A 13,687-nucleotide genomic window follows, 5' to 3' on the forward strand; every position below is an offset into this window, starting at 1 on the left:
CCACTACAGCCTATCTTATGAGGCATTCAGACTAGGGGTTTTCAAGGCACCATGAATTCACACTGAAATGTAATTTAGTAGTTTCTTGTTTGTCCTTGAGTAATGCTAGGGAAATGAGTTAATATGCTTTATTGTTTCTAGAAGGTTAATTAGGGTCTAATAATTAATTAGGGCCCTGCCTACCCTGCTGTATGACCTTGTACTGTTCTGGCAAGCTGAGTCCTGAGCTTGACTCAATGTCTGTGATGTTGCCGTGTCAGCTGAAGGCAAAGCTGTCCCCCAAGGGCAGGCCACTGGAATAACACTGGCCATTTACCGGGTGTAGGGTTGGGCTAGATATCTAGATTTTCATACCTTCATACCGTCCTTGCAAACCTCCTCCGTCCTGGTCTAAGGTAATAATACCCCAGTATCAGTCATTTTAAATCAAACTGTTGCGAACACTCCAATTTTCACAGGTCTGGCCAACCGTTTACTCCCCTCTACTGGTGCTCAGGTCAGGTTATTTATTTATTTATCTATTATTACTTTACTTGCGATTTTCCTTAATTTCTTAACCTCTGTGGCCACCGTAGTTAGTGATGGAAAACAAACTTGCATCAACCTTGATAACTGATTGAACAAAATGACTACCTAGCCCTGAATTACAGTGACCACATCCTGTTTTTTTAATCTATGGTTGCCAGAAAAGACTTCAATGCGACCCATTTGCCAGAAAAGACTTGATACTATGATCTTAGCCCTCTCAGAAGAACATCAAATTGACTCATAATCAGTGATTTTTTTAAAGCAGTTTACTGCAGTATGAACAGTAGTCCCTAAAATATTCACATTTAGTCACAATCTACAAAGACATTGAGTTCCTGTAGTATTGAAAATCAGTGTTTCAAAATACCCGGTATATACGGTATTATCAGACACCAGCCCAACCCTAATTCAGAGAGTAAAAAAAAATATAGAAATAATACCACAATTTCACAAAATGTAGCTTTATTATTTGTTTTGCCTTTAGAACCTTATTTACAGAACATCACTCAACTATAACGAACAGACATTTAAAATTAATTATCAAAAGTCAGTGGGTAAGAGGACCAACATTATAACTGTCTTTTTGTCCACAAACAGTCACAGGGTACAGATGAGGACGAAGGCCACCGGACCAGGAGGTAGAAAACGGAGGACGGGCCTCATTGTAATTCCTCATGCCATGCATTACAATGCGTCTGTCCTCCGATGTCTACCTCCACCAGCCTCCCCTGGCCCAGAGAGACGCCTCCCCCACTACATGACAAAACAGTGGACTCATGCTCTATCCCTGCATGTGTTTGGACACATGCTATTGGCCATTGTTCGTTTGGCTAGATATAATACACAGACACAGACACGCACAGACACAGAAACTGAGTTTGAGACTGCTGGCACTCAACATCCATCATACTGACAGGGGAGGCTGGTGGAGGTAGAGATCGGGAGGACAGGCTCATTGTGATGCATGGAATGGAATCAGGAATGGTATCAATGATTCCATTCCATGCATCACAAACCCTGTCCTCTGATTTCTACCTCCACCAGCCTCCCTTGGTCTGATCTTCTCTGCCCATTTCACATTGAACATCCTCTAAAACAGATCATGTCCTTAGCTTGTCCTTCTCCTCTCTGTATACTAAGAAGCTTTATTTAGTTTATTTCATAGGTACAACCATCCCTAACCATGTCGGAAGGGACAACACTTGTTATTCAGTGAGTAGTTAAATGTTGTTAATTAAATATATGTTGTTGGTTTTTTTTTGTTGTTGTTGCAAAATCTCACATGGATGGCTTGGCTTGTTTCACAGCTGCTGCAGTAACAAGGTCATGGATCGTAGGTGGTGTTAGAAGGTGTAACCAGCAGGGGGCGCTTTGTCATCCTTGTTGCTCTCCAGGGAGAAGGGGGGAATGCGCACGTCGAAGTGGGAGCCGTCTGTCCTCTCGATGCGAAACGTACCCCTGAGCAAAGTAATAAGATGAGGGGTGTTTTAATTGATCATAGTGTAAACTGACTTCATAATTCAGCAGTCTCACTGCTGTCAGGACTGCAGAGTCATTACCTATCTTCCGCTGTAGACTGAAGACCCATCTCTTCAGGTTACATCTTGACTGTCCCTCTTCACCCTCACTACCCCTCTGTACAGTTTCTCTACTCTTAATAATAAATACAAATTTAAAAAGTAATCCTTCTTTCTTCTAGCATTGTGACTGCCAATGGCATCTTGTTCTAGCATAGATTTTTCCTTAAGATGGCGGATGATTCACTTACTTTAGACAAATGCACTTGTTGTAAGTCGCTTTGGATAAATGGCTAAATGTAAAAAATTTAAAAAATTTAAAAAATTTAAATAATTTATACGGAATTAATGAATTGTATTATGTTTTTCATTTGAATGTACATTTATGATGTACTTTGATTTACTCTGCAGTCCTGACAGCAGTGAGACTGCTGAATTTTTCATTTGAATGTATTTATGATGTACGTTTCATGTTTATAAGCAGGATTTCTCTGAAAAAGAGACCTTGGTCTCAGTAAGACCTCCCCTGTCTAAAATAAAGATTTATTATTAATAATAATAATAATAATAATAATAATACAAGATTCAGTCATTCCATATGGTAAACCTCTAAAGGTGACAGCTCTAAAGAGCTTCAGTGCCGTGTCAGGTGTGAAAGCTGCGTGCTTCAACCTGGCTGGTTCATAGGTGAGGTTAGGGGTTCAACCTAGATGGTTCATAGGTGAGGTTAGGGGTTCCACCTAGCTGGTTCATAGGTGAGGTTAGGGGTTCCACCTAGCTGGTTCATAGGTCAGGTTAGGGGTTCAACCTAGCTGGTTCATAGGTCAGGTTAGGGGTTCAACCTAGCTGGTTCATAGGTGAGGTTAGGGGTTCAACCTAGCTGGTTCATAGGTGAGGTTAGGGGTTCAACCTAGCTGGTTCATAGGTCAGGTTAGGGGTTCAACCTAGCTGGTTCATAGGTGAGGTTAGGGGTTCAACCTAGCTGGTTCATAGGTGAGGTTAGGGGTTCAACCTAGCTGGTTCATAGGTGAGGTTAGGGGTTCAACCTAGCTGGTTCATAGGTGAGGTTAGGGGTTCAACCTAGCTGGTTCATAGGTGAGGTTAGGGGTTCAACCTAGCTGGTTCATAGGTGAGGTTAGGGGTTCAACCTAGCTGGTTCATAGGTGAGGTTAGGGGTTCAACCTAGCTGGTTCATAGGTGAGGTTAGGGGTTCAACCTAGATGGTTCATAGGTGAGGTTAGGGGTTCAACCTAGCTGGTTCATAGGTGAGGTTAGGGGTTCAACCTAGCTGGTTCATAGGTGAGGTTAGGGGTTCAACCTAGCTGGTTCATAGGTGAGGTTAGGGGTTCAACCTAGCTGGTTCATAGGTGAGGTTAGGGGTTCAACCTAGCTGGTTCATAGGTCAGGTTAGGGGTTCAACCTGGCTGGTTCATAGGTGAGGTTAGGGGTTCAACCTAGCTGGTTCATAGGTCAGGTTAGGGGTTCAACCTGGCTGGTTCATAGGTGAGGTTAGGGGTTCAACCTAGCTGGTTCATAGGTCAGGTTAGGGGTTCAACCTAGATGGTTCATAGGTGAGGTTAGGGGTTCAACCTAGCTGGTTCATAGGTCAGGTTAGGGGTTCAACCTAGATGGTTCATAGGTGAGGTTAGGGGTTCAACCTAGCTGGTTCATAGGTGAGGTTAGGGGTTCAACCTAGCTGGTTCATAGGTCAGGTTAGGGGTTCAACCTAGCTGGTTCATAGGTCAGGTTAGGGGTTCAACCTAGCTGGTTCATAGGTCAGGTTAGGGGTTCAACCTAGCTGGTTCATAGGTCAGGTTAGGGGTTCAACCTAGATGGTTCATAGGTGAGGTTAGGGGTTCAACCTAGCTGGTTCATAGGTGAGGTTAGGGGTTCAACCTAGCTGGTTCATAGGTCAGGTTAGGGGTTCAACCTAGCTGGTTCATAGGTCAGGTTAGGGGTTCAACCTAGCTGGTTCATAGGTCAGGTTAGGGGTTCAACCTAGATGGTTCATAGGTGAGGTTAGGGGTTCAACCTAGCTGGTTCATAGGTGAGGTTAGGGGTTCAGCCTAGCTGGTTCATAGGTGAGGTTAGGGGTTCAACCTAGCTGGTTCATAGGTGAGGTTAGGGGTTCAACCTAGCTGGTTCATAGGTGAGGTTAGGGGTTCAACCTAGCTGGTTCATAGGTGAGGTTAGGGGTTCAACCTAGCTGGTTCATAGGTGAGGTTAGGGGTTCAACCTGGCTGGTTCATAGGTCAGGTTAGGGGTTCAACCTAGCTGGTTCATAGGTCAGGTTAGGGGTTCAACCTAGCTGGTTCATAGGTCAGGTTAGGGGTTCAACCTAGCTGGTTCATAGGTGAGGTTAGGGGTTCAGCCTAGCTGGTTCATAGGTGAGGTTAGGGGTTCAGCCTACGGGCTACGTTATGATGCTCATTTTGAAGGAGTGTGAATTGATCGAGTTTGAGAGAAGCTTTGAATCCTAAGCAACGTGCCCAGTGGTGTTGTTTCAAGTACAGTAGACCAACATACAGGACTATAGAAGGTATCAAAGCTGTGTGCTGGAAAACCTCGTCAGTGCATAGGTGAAGTTACGGGTGGTGGTGGTCGTCATTTTGAATTTCCAGTTTTTCGAGGCTTTTGACAAGCCATAATTTCTCACTTAAAACATTGTTGGAGTGACTTACATAATGGCAGCCCTGGATTCTGATTTAGGGGGCTTCTATGCCCCACCTCATTGTCTAACGACAGACAGTGCCACACTGATAGTTCAGGCTAGACTAGAATGATGCAAGACTAGAATGATGCAACTTGATGTAAAACAATGTGTCCCGTCTGAGACAACTTTGAAGGAAACACTGGGATGTTTGTGGGTGTCATTTGATGTAGTTGTGGTCCTATACTCACCACGGTTTTAATTGATTATATTATATTGTCTTCGTAATTAATTAATTGTATTATGTTTGTAATTTGAATGCACATTTATGATCTGTTTCATGTTTAATAAGCAGAGACCTTGGTCTCAGTAGGACCTCCCCCTGCCTAAAATAACATAATAATAATAATAATAATAATAATAATAATAATAATATCAGATTCACAAATTTCATATGGTACAGCTCTAAAAAGCTTCAGTGCAGTAGCAGGGGTGAAAGCTTGCTAGTACCACATGAATTCTCAGACACCACTGGGACAATTTTGACGAAACTTGAATGTTTCCTCTTGCCATAGAGATCTGGCATTAACAAAATTACACTAATCGGCCTAAGGAAAAAACAATCAATTGTTTTTATTCTTTCTCTCATTTATCCACAATACATACATTTGAATAATTGTCACCAATTCATACGGGGAGGGGTGCTACATCATTTGTAGGGGACAACATGTTCACTGTACACTTGATTGACGTAGTGGTGGTCCTGTACTCACCACATGTGTCCACTCGGGGCCTGCAGGGAGACATGACTGCTGTACTGGAACGCTGGCTGCTCTTTGGACAACACCGGCTCCTGGACACACACAAAAGCATCATGTATAAGTTATGCTTAGGGACAGGAGTTTTTCCCAAATAGGTCCCAGAGTTCATCTTGATCCGATAAGGAAGGACCCCAAGTTTTTCCTAGTCGGGCACAACAAGATCTAAGAACAAGAGACAGCAACGGTTCCAATGTGTGTGTGTGTGTGTGTGTGTGTGTGTGTGTGTGCTCTCTCTGAGTGTGGTAATTTTCTGGTCATAGTGATATGAATTAAATACTAAACACCAACAGCGAGAGTTGTACTCACCCGGCCAACGACCCCTCGACCTCTGACGGTCTCCAGGGTTCCTGACAGGCTGAAGATCCTCCAGTGTCTCTCCCTCAGCTGCACCACCTCACTCCCCATATTCTCAAGACGGATACAGTACCGCCACTGAGAGAGACAGGGGGATGGAGAGAGAGAGAGAGAGAGAGAGAGAGAGAGAGAGTATGAGAGAGAAAGAAAGAAAGAAAACATACACACCAGATTTAGGACAGAGTTTTGTACGCAGTAATGTAACATTGTGTGGTTGGTTATACAAGGTCCATGTGAAGAAGCGACACAAGTAGCCACATTTGAAGTCATTGTTGAGGGAACCATTGAAGTCATTGTTGAGGGAACCATTGAAGTCATTGTTGAGGGAACCATTCCCATGTTACTTACCCAGTACACATGGGAATTCTGGGCCTCCTGAGGAAGACGAGGGAGTCATTATTCTCTGTGTACTAACATCAAGGTGTGTATTTGTGTGTGTTATTGTGTGTGTGTGTGTGTGTGTGGCACCAGGTCCTTACCCTCATGCCCATGTAGAAGGGGATGACGGTGACTCTGATGTTCTCCGTTGTCTCCCTGTGAACGTCAGACAGCTCCAACCACGGGTGGTTCTTCTCCTGCCACGCCTTCAAAGTCTCCATCTGACTGAACGGAGGAGCTACGGTGGCCAGCAAGGGACACATACTCACATCACACACAATGATAAACACACATAACAGTTTTACGATGTGTCATATAATTTCTTGCCTGGAGCTTTAGGTGCTTTAGCAAACTCCTGTTGACCATCTTTGTCATGACAATAGTCAGAGGATTTGGCTGAAGCACATACAGATCTGGGACCAGGCCATACACCTTTAGGTCCAGCATTTACTTTTGTGTGTTGCTGCCCCCACAGGCCACAGGGAAAATGTGAAAACGTGCATATGCTATGTCTTCTAATGGTACAAAACATGTGCACATCCTTGTAAACAAACCAAACGTGAAACAGGCACGTAAAGGCCAGTGTCCTACCCGACGATGGTCTACCTATTTATCATGGCCTTTTAGCACTATTTTAAAGCTACAATCTACATACTGGACCTTTAAGTAACAAGAAGGGGAAACTGAAAGGAGTTGGAGAAGCCGGTAATTACTTTTGGCAGGGTCGAACGTGAGGAAGCGCTCAAACAGTTCGTGCTGAATGGGGACCTGCTCTGTTGAGTTGTAGGGTAGGATGTCCTCATGACTCACGTAGTCAAGACCTGGAGGGGATGGGGGGATGGGGAGAGAGAGAGAGAGAGAACAGAAAGAGTTGTTGAGAGAGAGAGAGAGAGAGAGAGAGAGAGAAATAGATAGATAGATGGATAGATAGATAGATAGATAGATAGATAGATAGATAGATAGATAGATAGGGAGAGCATGAACAGGATAAACACGACCATGTATCACAGCCAGGAGGTCTCATGACACATGCCTCATTCCCCTTGTGACAGGATCACTCATCCCTCGAGGGCAAAATCACAAAGCAACAACGGTGTCATATCAGCCAGGTGTTCCATCCTGTTCACCTATGTAGTGTGTTACCTGGGATGGCGTAGAGAGCTCTGCTGTCGTCGTGGCTAGCCAGGAACGTCACTGCTTCTGTCTGGGACCTCTGAGACTGGCAACACAACAGGGACATGACTACAACACTGGTACACACACACACTGCATGTACAACAACACAATTGTAGTTATTCAAAATACAACACAGGGGAGGCTGGTGGAGGCAGGTCATCGGAGGACGGGCTCATTGTAATGCATGGAATGGAATAGGAATGGGATGCTATCCCTCATTCCGTTCCATGCACAGAAAGCAGACCTTCATGCCAGTGCTTGATTATGGTGATGTCATCTACCAAAATGCAGCAGCCACTAACCTTTGGATGCCGTCTACCATAGCCGCCCTTCGCTTTACAGGTGGTAGTTTTAATACTCATCATTGCATACTTTATCAAAACGTTGGCTGGACCTTGTTAAAGTCCTCTAGATCTCTTCATTACTCCCTCTTTGTGTGTAAAGCCCTACTGCATAAACTTCCGGCTTACGTAACCTCATTATTAAACATAAATTACCTAACCCGTTCTCAGAGTTGGTTAACTCTTTAGGTTCCCCGGGTCTCCACCGATTTGGGTAAAACCGCTTTTAGTTTAGTTTAGTTTGGTCTCCACCAGCCTGCCCTGGTACAACACAATTATAGTCATTCAAAATAGCATTTCATTAGTAGCACTACTTATTCTATTAGGATACAATTATCAGTGCTTATACTTGTGGTATACACAGAGGCAGGGGACAACATTTCAGAATGGTACAGTAAGTTATGACTTCAGACGGGCCTTCACGCTTTAGCCAAAAAGGTCAAAGGAGGGGTGTGACAACTATGACAAACATCATAGATTTACAGTTGTGGTCAGAAGTTTACATACACTTGTAAAGAACATGTATGTCATGGCAGTCTTGAACCAAAGAACCAAACTTCATGAATGTTTTTTGTGACAAAGAAGTATGTGCTCCAATCAATCCATCACAGAAAAATAAGAGTTGTAGAAATGATTGGAAACTCAAGACTGCCATGACATACATGATCTTTACAAGTGTATGTAAACCTCTGACCACATCTGTATATGTCATTTAGCTGACGCTTTTATCCAAAGCGACTTACATTGCAGTGAGTGCATACATTTCAGTATATATGGTCCCAGCAGGAATCAAACCCACAACCTAAGCGTTGTTAGCGCCATGCTCTACCAACTGAGCCACAGAGGACCAGGATCATGAGTACGGCCCACCCAGAAAAACTTCCAAAAGGCCTAATTTGAGGCCGGATGGAGTTGGAGCACTCAACAAAAAAGGCAGAGATTGAATTCCTATTGAAACCTCAGAGGAAGACGTCAGCTTGACGTCAAAAGGGCAGTCACCTGTACCCATCCTGGACATGGATTAAAGTGAGCCATAAGAAATCAACCTCTGCTTTTTTTGTTAAGCGCTCCATCCAGCCTTGAATTAGTCCTTTTGGAAGTTTTTCTTGGTACAGTAACTTACTATGTGAGGGCAGTCCCTGGTGTCGATGAGCACCTGGTAGTAGGTGTGAGTTTTCCCCTTCACCTCCTTTGACCCATGCGCTCCAGGGGGCTCTGGCTGGCTGCAGGAAGTGAGGATGTGACATCACAGGTATCAGAATCATATTAATAATAATAACCCATCTAACCATCTTTGAGAACACATTCCCTGAATCCACAATCAGCCCATAGTCCCTACTCCCTGAGCCCAGTATTTCAAAACATTTAATCTAGATCAGGTCGATCCTGATTCTTTTTAGCGATCCAGGATCAGATTTATCCGGCGATTTTAAATAAATGGGGCAATCAGACAGCCCGATCTGATCCTGGACAGAAAAAAATCATCTGCGTCATTCTGATCCAGGTTAAAAGTTTTGAAATGCTGGGCCGAAGTCATTTGTGTAGATCTGAGCGTAATGGATACATATAAGCAACAAAGTAACAGCTTCACCGTGTCCTCTGATAGGTCAGGTTGAATTTCCCCCCCCATCTTGCTGAGAGCTATCCATTCCTTTCAGATGTATGTGTCTAGGGGGGGTGGGGGGGTGGGGGGGGCTAGGGCTTGACTGGTGATTGATGCTGTCAACGGATTCTAGTCATATCGGATTGTTGTAAATACGAATTTCCTGATCGGAAAATAAGCACTTACACAATCCTCAAAGTCGGAGCTCCAAGTGGGAAAGTGGGGTAGAAGGAAGTGGGGAAAGTGGAGTAGAAGGACAATAGAACGACAGGTACTGATTTTGGGCTTGGGAGTCGGTGAAGGCACGTACCTGTCGGACATCAGAGGTGTGATATCTCGGTCATAGAGACGGGCGTGCCAGGGGAACAACACGATGCCCCTGTAGCCAAACACACTATGGAGGAACAGCTGAGGAGAGAACAGAGAAACACACAGATCCAGCACTGCATAAGTAATGGTACAGTGCAGCATGTTTTATTCTTTTGGCTCTATACTCCAACTGTTTGGATTTGAAATCAAACAATTACCAGGAGGTCAACGTAGAGATTCTCAGCTTTGATTCAATGTTGTTTTCGTTCAGATTGGTCTCACCGTTTAGAAATCATTTTTTAAACATACTCCCCCTATTTCAGGGCACTGCATGTTACACAAGAATACAGACTTGTCATCGAGACATAATGTAACCAGATATTTCTGGTTTTTCAGGTGTTGCAGAGAACATTGTATTCAAAGATTAATTCATATAAACAACTTGGCAATTCAGGATGATAGTCTATCTAGTGCATACAGTTATTGGCAATGAAGCAAAAGGCTGTTAGGATGTTAATGATTCCATGTGGGACAAGATCAGCCATGCTTTCTTTGTGTGTGTGTATGTGTGTGTATGTGTGTGTGTCCTTACCTGTCCTGTTTCATATTTGCCATGCTGCTTCAGTGCTTCAAACACACCAACAGTCTCTAGAACCTTCCCCTCTGGCCTGTTCCTGCCAAACACAGGCCAGACAATGAGACACTGGACAATGTAACATACCATGAAACACTGTAGACACAACATAACATCATATTGTAGGCAGATCATAACAGGCCACACCATGAGATTATAGAAAACATACCAAATTGTATCTGGTAAAAAATAATGTAAATACCTGTGCCAAAGCCTGCCATCTTATTTTGCAAGGAAGATGTAAATTATAAACTCCTATTATTTTTTATAGATTGTATTTTGCATACATGTGTATAGATGATGGATTGTATTATATATACATTGATACAAATGACGTATAGATTATTTATTGTACTTATAGTACAGTGTCTCAAAACTCTTTCCTGGTAGTCAACAATGTGATTTTTTAAATCTGTATTTTTGTATTGTTCAATGACACTAAAATAAACTATCTATCTATCTACCATAACATTACATCATACTGTAGGCAGAACAATAACATTCCACACCATACATGATGTTGAACAATGTTTCTCCGAAGGACCGACAATGTTGAACTCCAGCACACACACTGGATCCCAGCAAGGCCTAATAACTACGGCATACAACCCAGACTCCAACTCACAACCTATCAGCAATGCCTAATTACTAACTCACAACCTATCAGCAATGCCTAATTACTAAGTCCTTCATCAGCTGAATCAGGTGTATTGGTGCCAGTCTAGTAGGGATGCAACTATACCCCTTTTTCATTGCAGACACTGATTCCAAGCACTTTTTGACATGTTATGTTTTGTTTTAAATGTAAAATGCTACTGCCTCCCCTCAGAACACCTGCCATGCAGATTTTGCAACAAGCCGTTTTACTGGTGTCTGTCTCAAGCGTGAGCTAACGGTTGTTGAACTAATTCCAGACCACAGACACGGTTGTTGAACTTATTCCAGATCACAGACACGGTTGTTGTTGCCATCAACGCACTCAGCTGTGCAGCCGTCGGTCGATGACGCATGTGTTTGGCAACTTTTTACGACAGTTTGCATCATGGCACTGGATCGGTAAATAGCATTCCCTGTCTCCCGATTCCCGATCCAGCATTTTAGGCCAATATCAGCCCGATACCGATGCTCAGTATCAGATTGGTGTATCTCTACAGGCTACAACAATAGTGGACAGCGCTGTAGGCCCTTATGGGGCCGGAATAGAGAAACACTCGTCTTGTGAACACATCACGAGCTTTGCTGTAGAACACCCATAGGAAAATAAATCAGACCACAGCTCAATCTTAATCTTAATCTCAATCACATATTTGACTTGATTGAATGTCAAAGTGTAACAAACACCAATAGCCTAATGTCTCTGTCCGTCCCCCTTGACCTTAGTCACCCCACAAACACCATACTGTCGACACATACAACAGCTGGCCACCGTGTTCAAATCATGCATACTTTGCCTGATCTATTCTCCAAAACATGGGGGTGGGAGGATTTAATATTGTGTGTTTGGTTGCTCCAGATTTTCATATCATTCATATCACAAGCATAGAAGGTAATCCACATCTGAGCATCTGACCAAGCGACCTGAGGGAGGCTCAGGAGTTATGCTGGTGATTACTGCCAACGGTTGTCTCCTTGGATTAAAGCCATTGAGATTACGGGTGAGAAAATGGTAAAGAGCCATACAAGCTTTTGTTAAATGGAGTGCCATGCATCGCTAATAGGTTTCTTCCTTTCATAGAGAGCCCATCATGTATCACATTAAACAAAAACAGTTTCTAATTCAGAGAGCTGGCGGCAGGAATAGTTCAGAACCGCAAATGGGTTACATAAACGGTTACATAAATAAAATAAACTAAAGACAGAATTAGAGCGTAGTTTAGTTTGTTTATTTTTCGCAAGGCACATTTGTCAACCATACAGCAAACCGTCAGAGAAATTAGCCTTTATCACAAACTGTCTTGGAGGGAGTCATTTTTATTTCCATACACGGCAAAGTCTCTAACTCCATCTGTCCATAGGAGGAGGATGCTATCCGTCTAGCTCACAACCAACCTGCCCTCTCCCTCTCTTATGTCATCACAGGCCACAGACCAGGTTCTGTAGACAGTAGGCCACAGATACTAGGCCTACGTCCAGATACTAGTACAGATACTAGGCCTACGTCCTTCCAGACTTAATGCACACACACAGACCAGGTTCTGTAGACAGTAGGCCACAGATACTAGACCTACGTCCAGATACTAGTACAGATACTAGGCCTACGTCCTTCCAGACTTAATGCACACACACACGTCAACTGGCTAACATGACAGGGCTACTGGTTTTAGATTAATTTTTGTTTTCTAGAACGTAGAGGTGGCTAAGTGTGTGTCCTCCACATCTTATTGATTTAATATTTTATTTACTGGGAAACAAGACTGGAGTGTGTGTGTGTGTGTGTGTGTCTGTGTGTGTGTGTGTGTGTGTGTGTGTGTGTGTGTGTGTGTGTGTTGTATGACATGACACTGCATATTACAACCAGAGAGCCTTGGGTGACATCAGGCCATAGCCTACTAAATGAAATGTTACAGGCTAAATTAATAGAATACTATTGGTACTGTACATAGATTAGAAAGCAACACACTTCTATATTTTAATTACATTACTACTTTTAATTATACTTGACTTTCAGCAAGTCCAAGCAAATATTTGGATGTTTAATATTAACTGATACTAGTGGCAACACATGAGCAAGATACCTGCTTTGGTTAATCCAGAGACAGTAACGATAGAATAAAGCCACTAAGCAGACAACCCTCAGTCATATATAGACTTATATAAATGGACTTCTTGCCAATTATATTGCCCACTTGGCAGAGAAGAGCCTTAGCTAGCTAAACTGTAATTTCTCTTAAATTGTCCTCTGTCTGGGGTTTAAGCAGCCTATCTATCTAGCAAGTGCTAAGAGGGACTGACTGACTTCATTTAGATGGTGGTCAGAGATAAGCCTGGGTGCGCAGCTCGCACGACAGCTGACAACGCAGCCAGCACAGCAGCAATACAAGCAGGCAAAGTAGCTAGCAGCAAGCAAGCATCCCTTACCGTGATGACATGAACCTCGTCTGCTGAACGTTGAGCAATCCGCAAGCTAAACATTGTAGCCGGGGTCTGTGCAACTCGAGTCCGCTACTGCCTTCAATAACACTCAGTATTCTCTGTGTGTGTTTCTTGTTGTATTTGCTGACAGTCGCCAGAAAGCCTCGTCGTATTGCACAAGCAGCCATCTTTACTTCTGTTTTTGCACACTCGTCCCGCGGAGGCTCACGTGGATCAAAGCATGTAAAATTTCTGTGTTTATTTTTTAATAACGTATATCTTATGTTCGGCAACTATATTTAAA

The 13,687-nt window shown here is 43.3% G+C and overlaps 1 protein-coding gene across 2 annotated transcripts; it reads right to left on the minus strand.

Moving 5' to 3' along the window:
- Window positions 1–990: 990 nt before the first annotated feature.
- poldip2 (polymerase (DNA-directed), delta interacting protein 2) lies at window positions 991–13,652 on the minus strand. 2 transcript variants are annotated; one of them, XM_083695822.1, is made up of 11 exons: window positions 13,390–13,652; window positions 10,270–10,345; window positions 9,679–9,776; window positions 8,889–8,988; window positions 7,392–7,467; window positions 6,962–7,069; window positions 6,350–6,486; window positions 6,219–6,245; window positions 5,823–5,948; window positions 5,469–5,548; window positions 991–1,986 (listed from the first exon to the last, which is right to left on the minus strand). In XM_083695822.1, the coding sequence occupies exons 1-11, from the start codon at window positions 13,569–13,571 to the stop codon at window positions 1,872–1,874; spliced, it is 1,125 nt and encodes a 374-aa protein (XP_083551948.1). In that variant the 5' UTR covers window positions 13,572–13,652; the 3' UTR covers window positions 991–1,871. The 2 variants fall into 2 exon arrangements, with proteins under 2 accessions (XP_083551948.1, XP_083551947.1); XM_083695821.1 differs by having other exon boundaries at window positions 10,270–10,351.
- Between the last annotated feature and the right edge of the window lie 35 nt (window positions 13,653–13,687).

This window comes from Argentina silus (genome assembly GCF_951799395.1).
Source record: "Argentina silus genome assembly, chromosome: X".
Classification (NCBI taxonomy): domain Eukaryota; kingdom Metazoa; phylum Chordata; class Actinopteri; order Argentiniformes; family Argentinidae; genus Argentina; species Argentina silus.

Coding starts and splice junctions, on each gene's coding strand:
- poldip2 (XM_083695821.1), bottom strand. CDS start 13,571: ATGGCTGCTTGTGCAATACGACGAGGCTTTCTGGCGACTGTCAGCAAA. Junction 10,352..13,389: donor ACGAGGTTCATGTCATCACG/GTAAGGGATGCT, acceptor TGTGTTTGGCAG/GAACAGGCCAGAGGGGAAGG. Junction 6,246..6,349: donor CCTTCTACATGGGCATGAGG/GTAAGGACCTGG, acceptor CGTCTTCCTCAG/GAGGCCCAGAATTCCCATGT.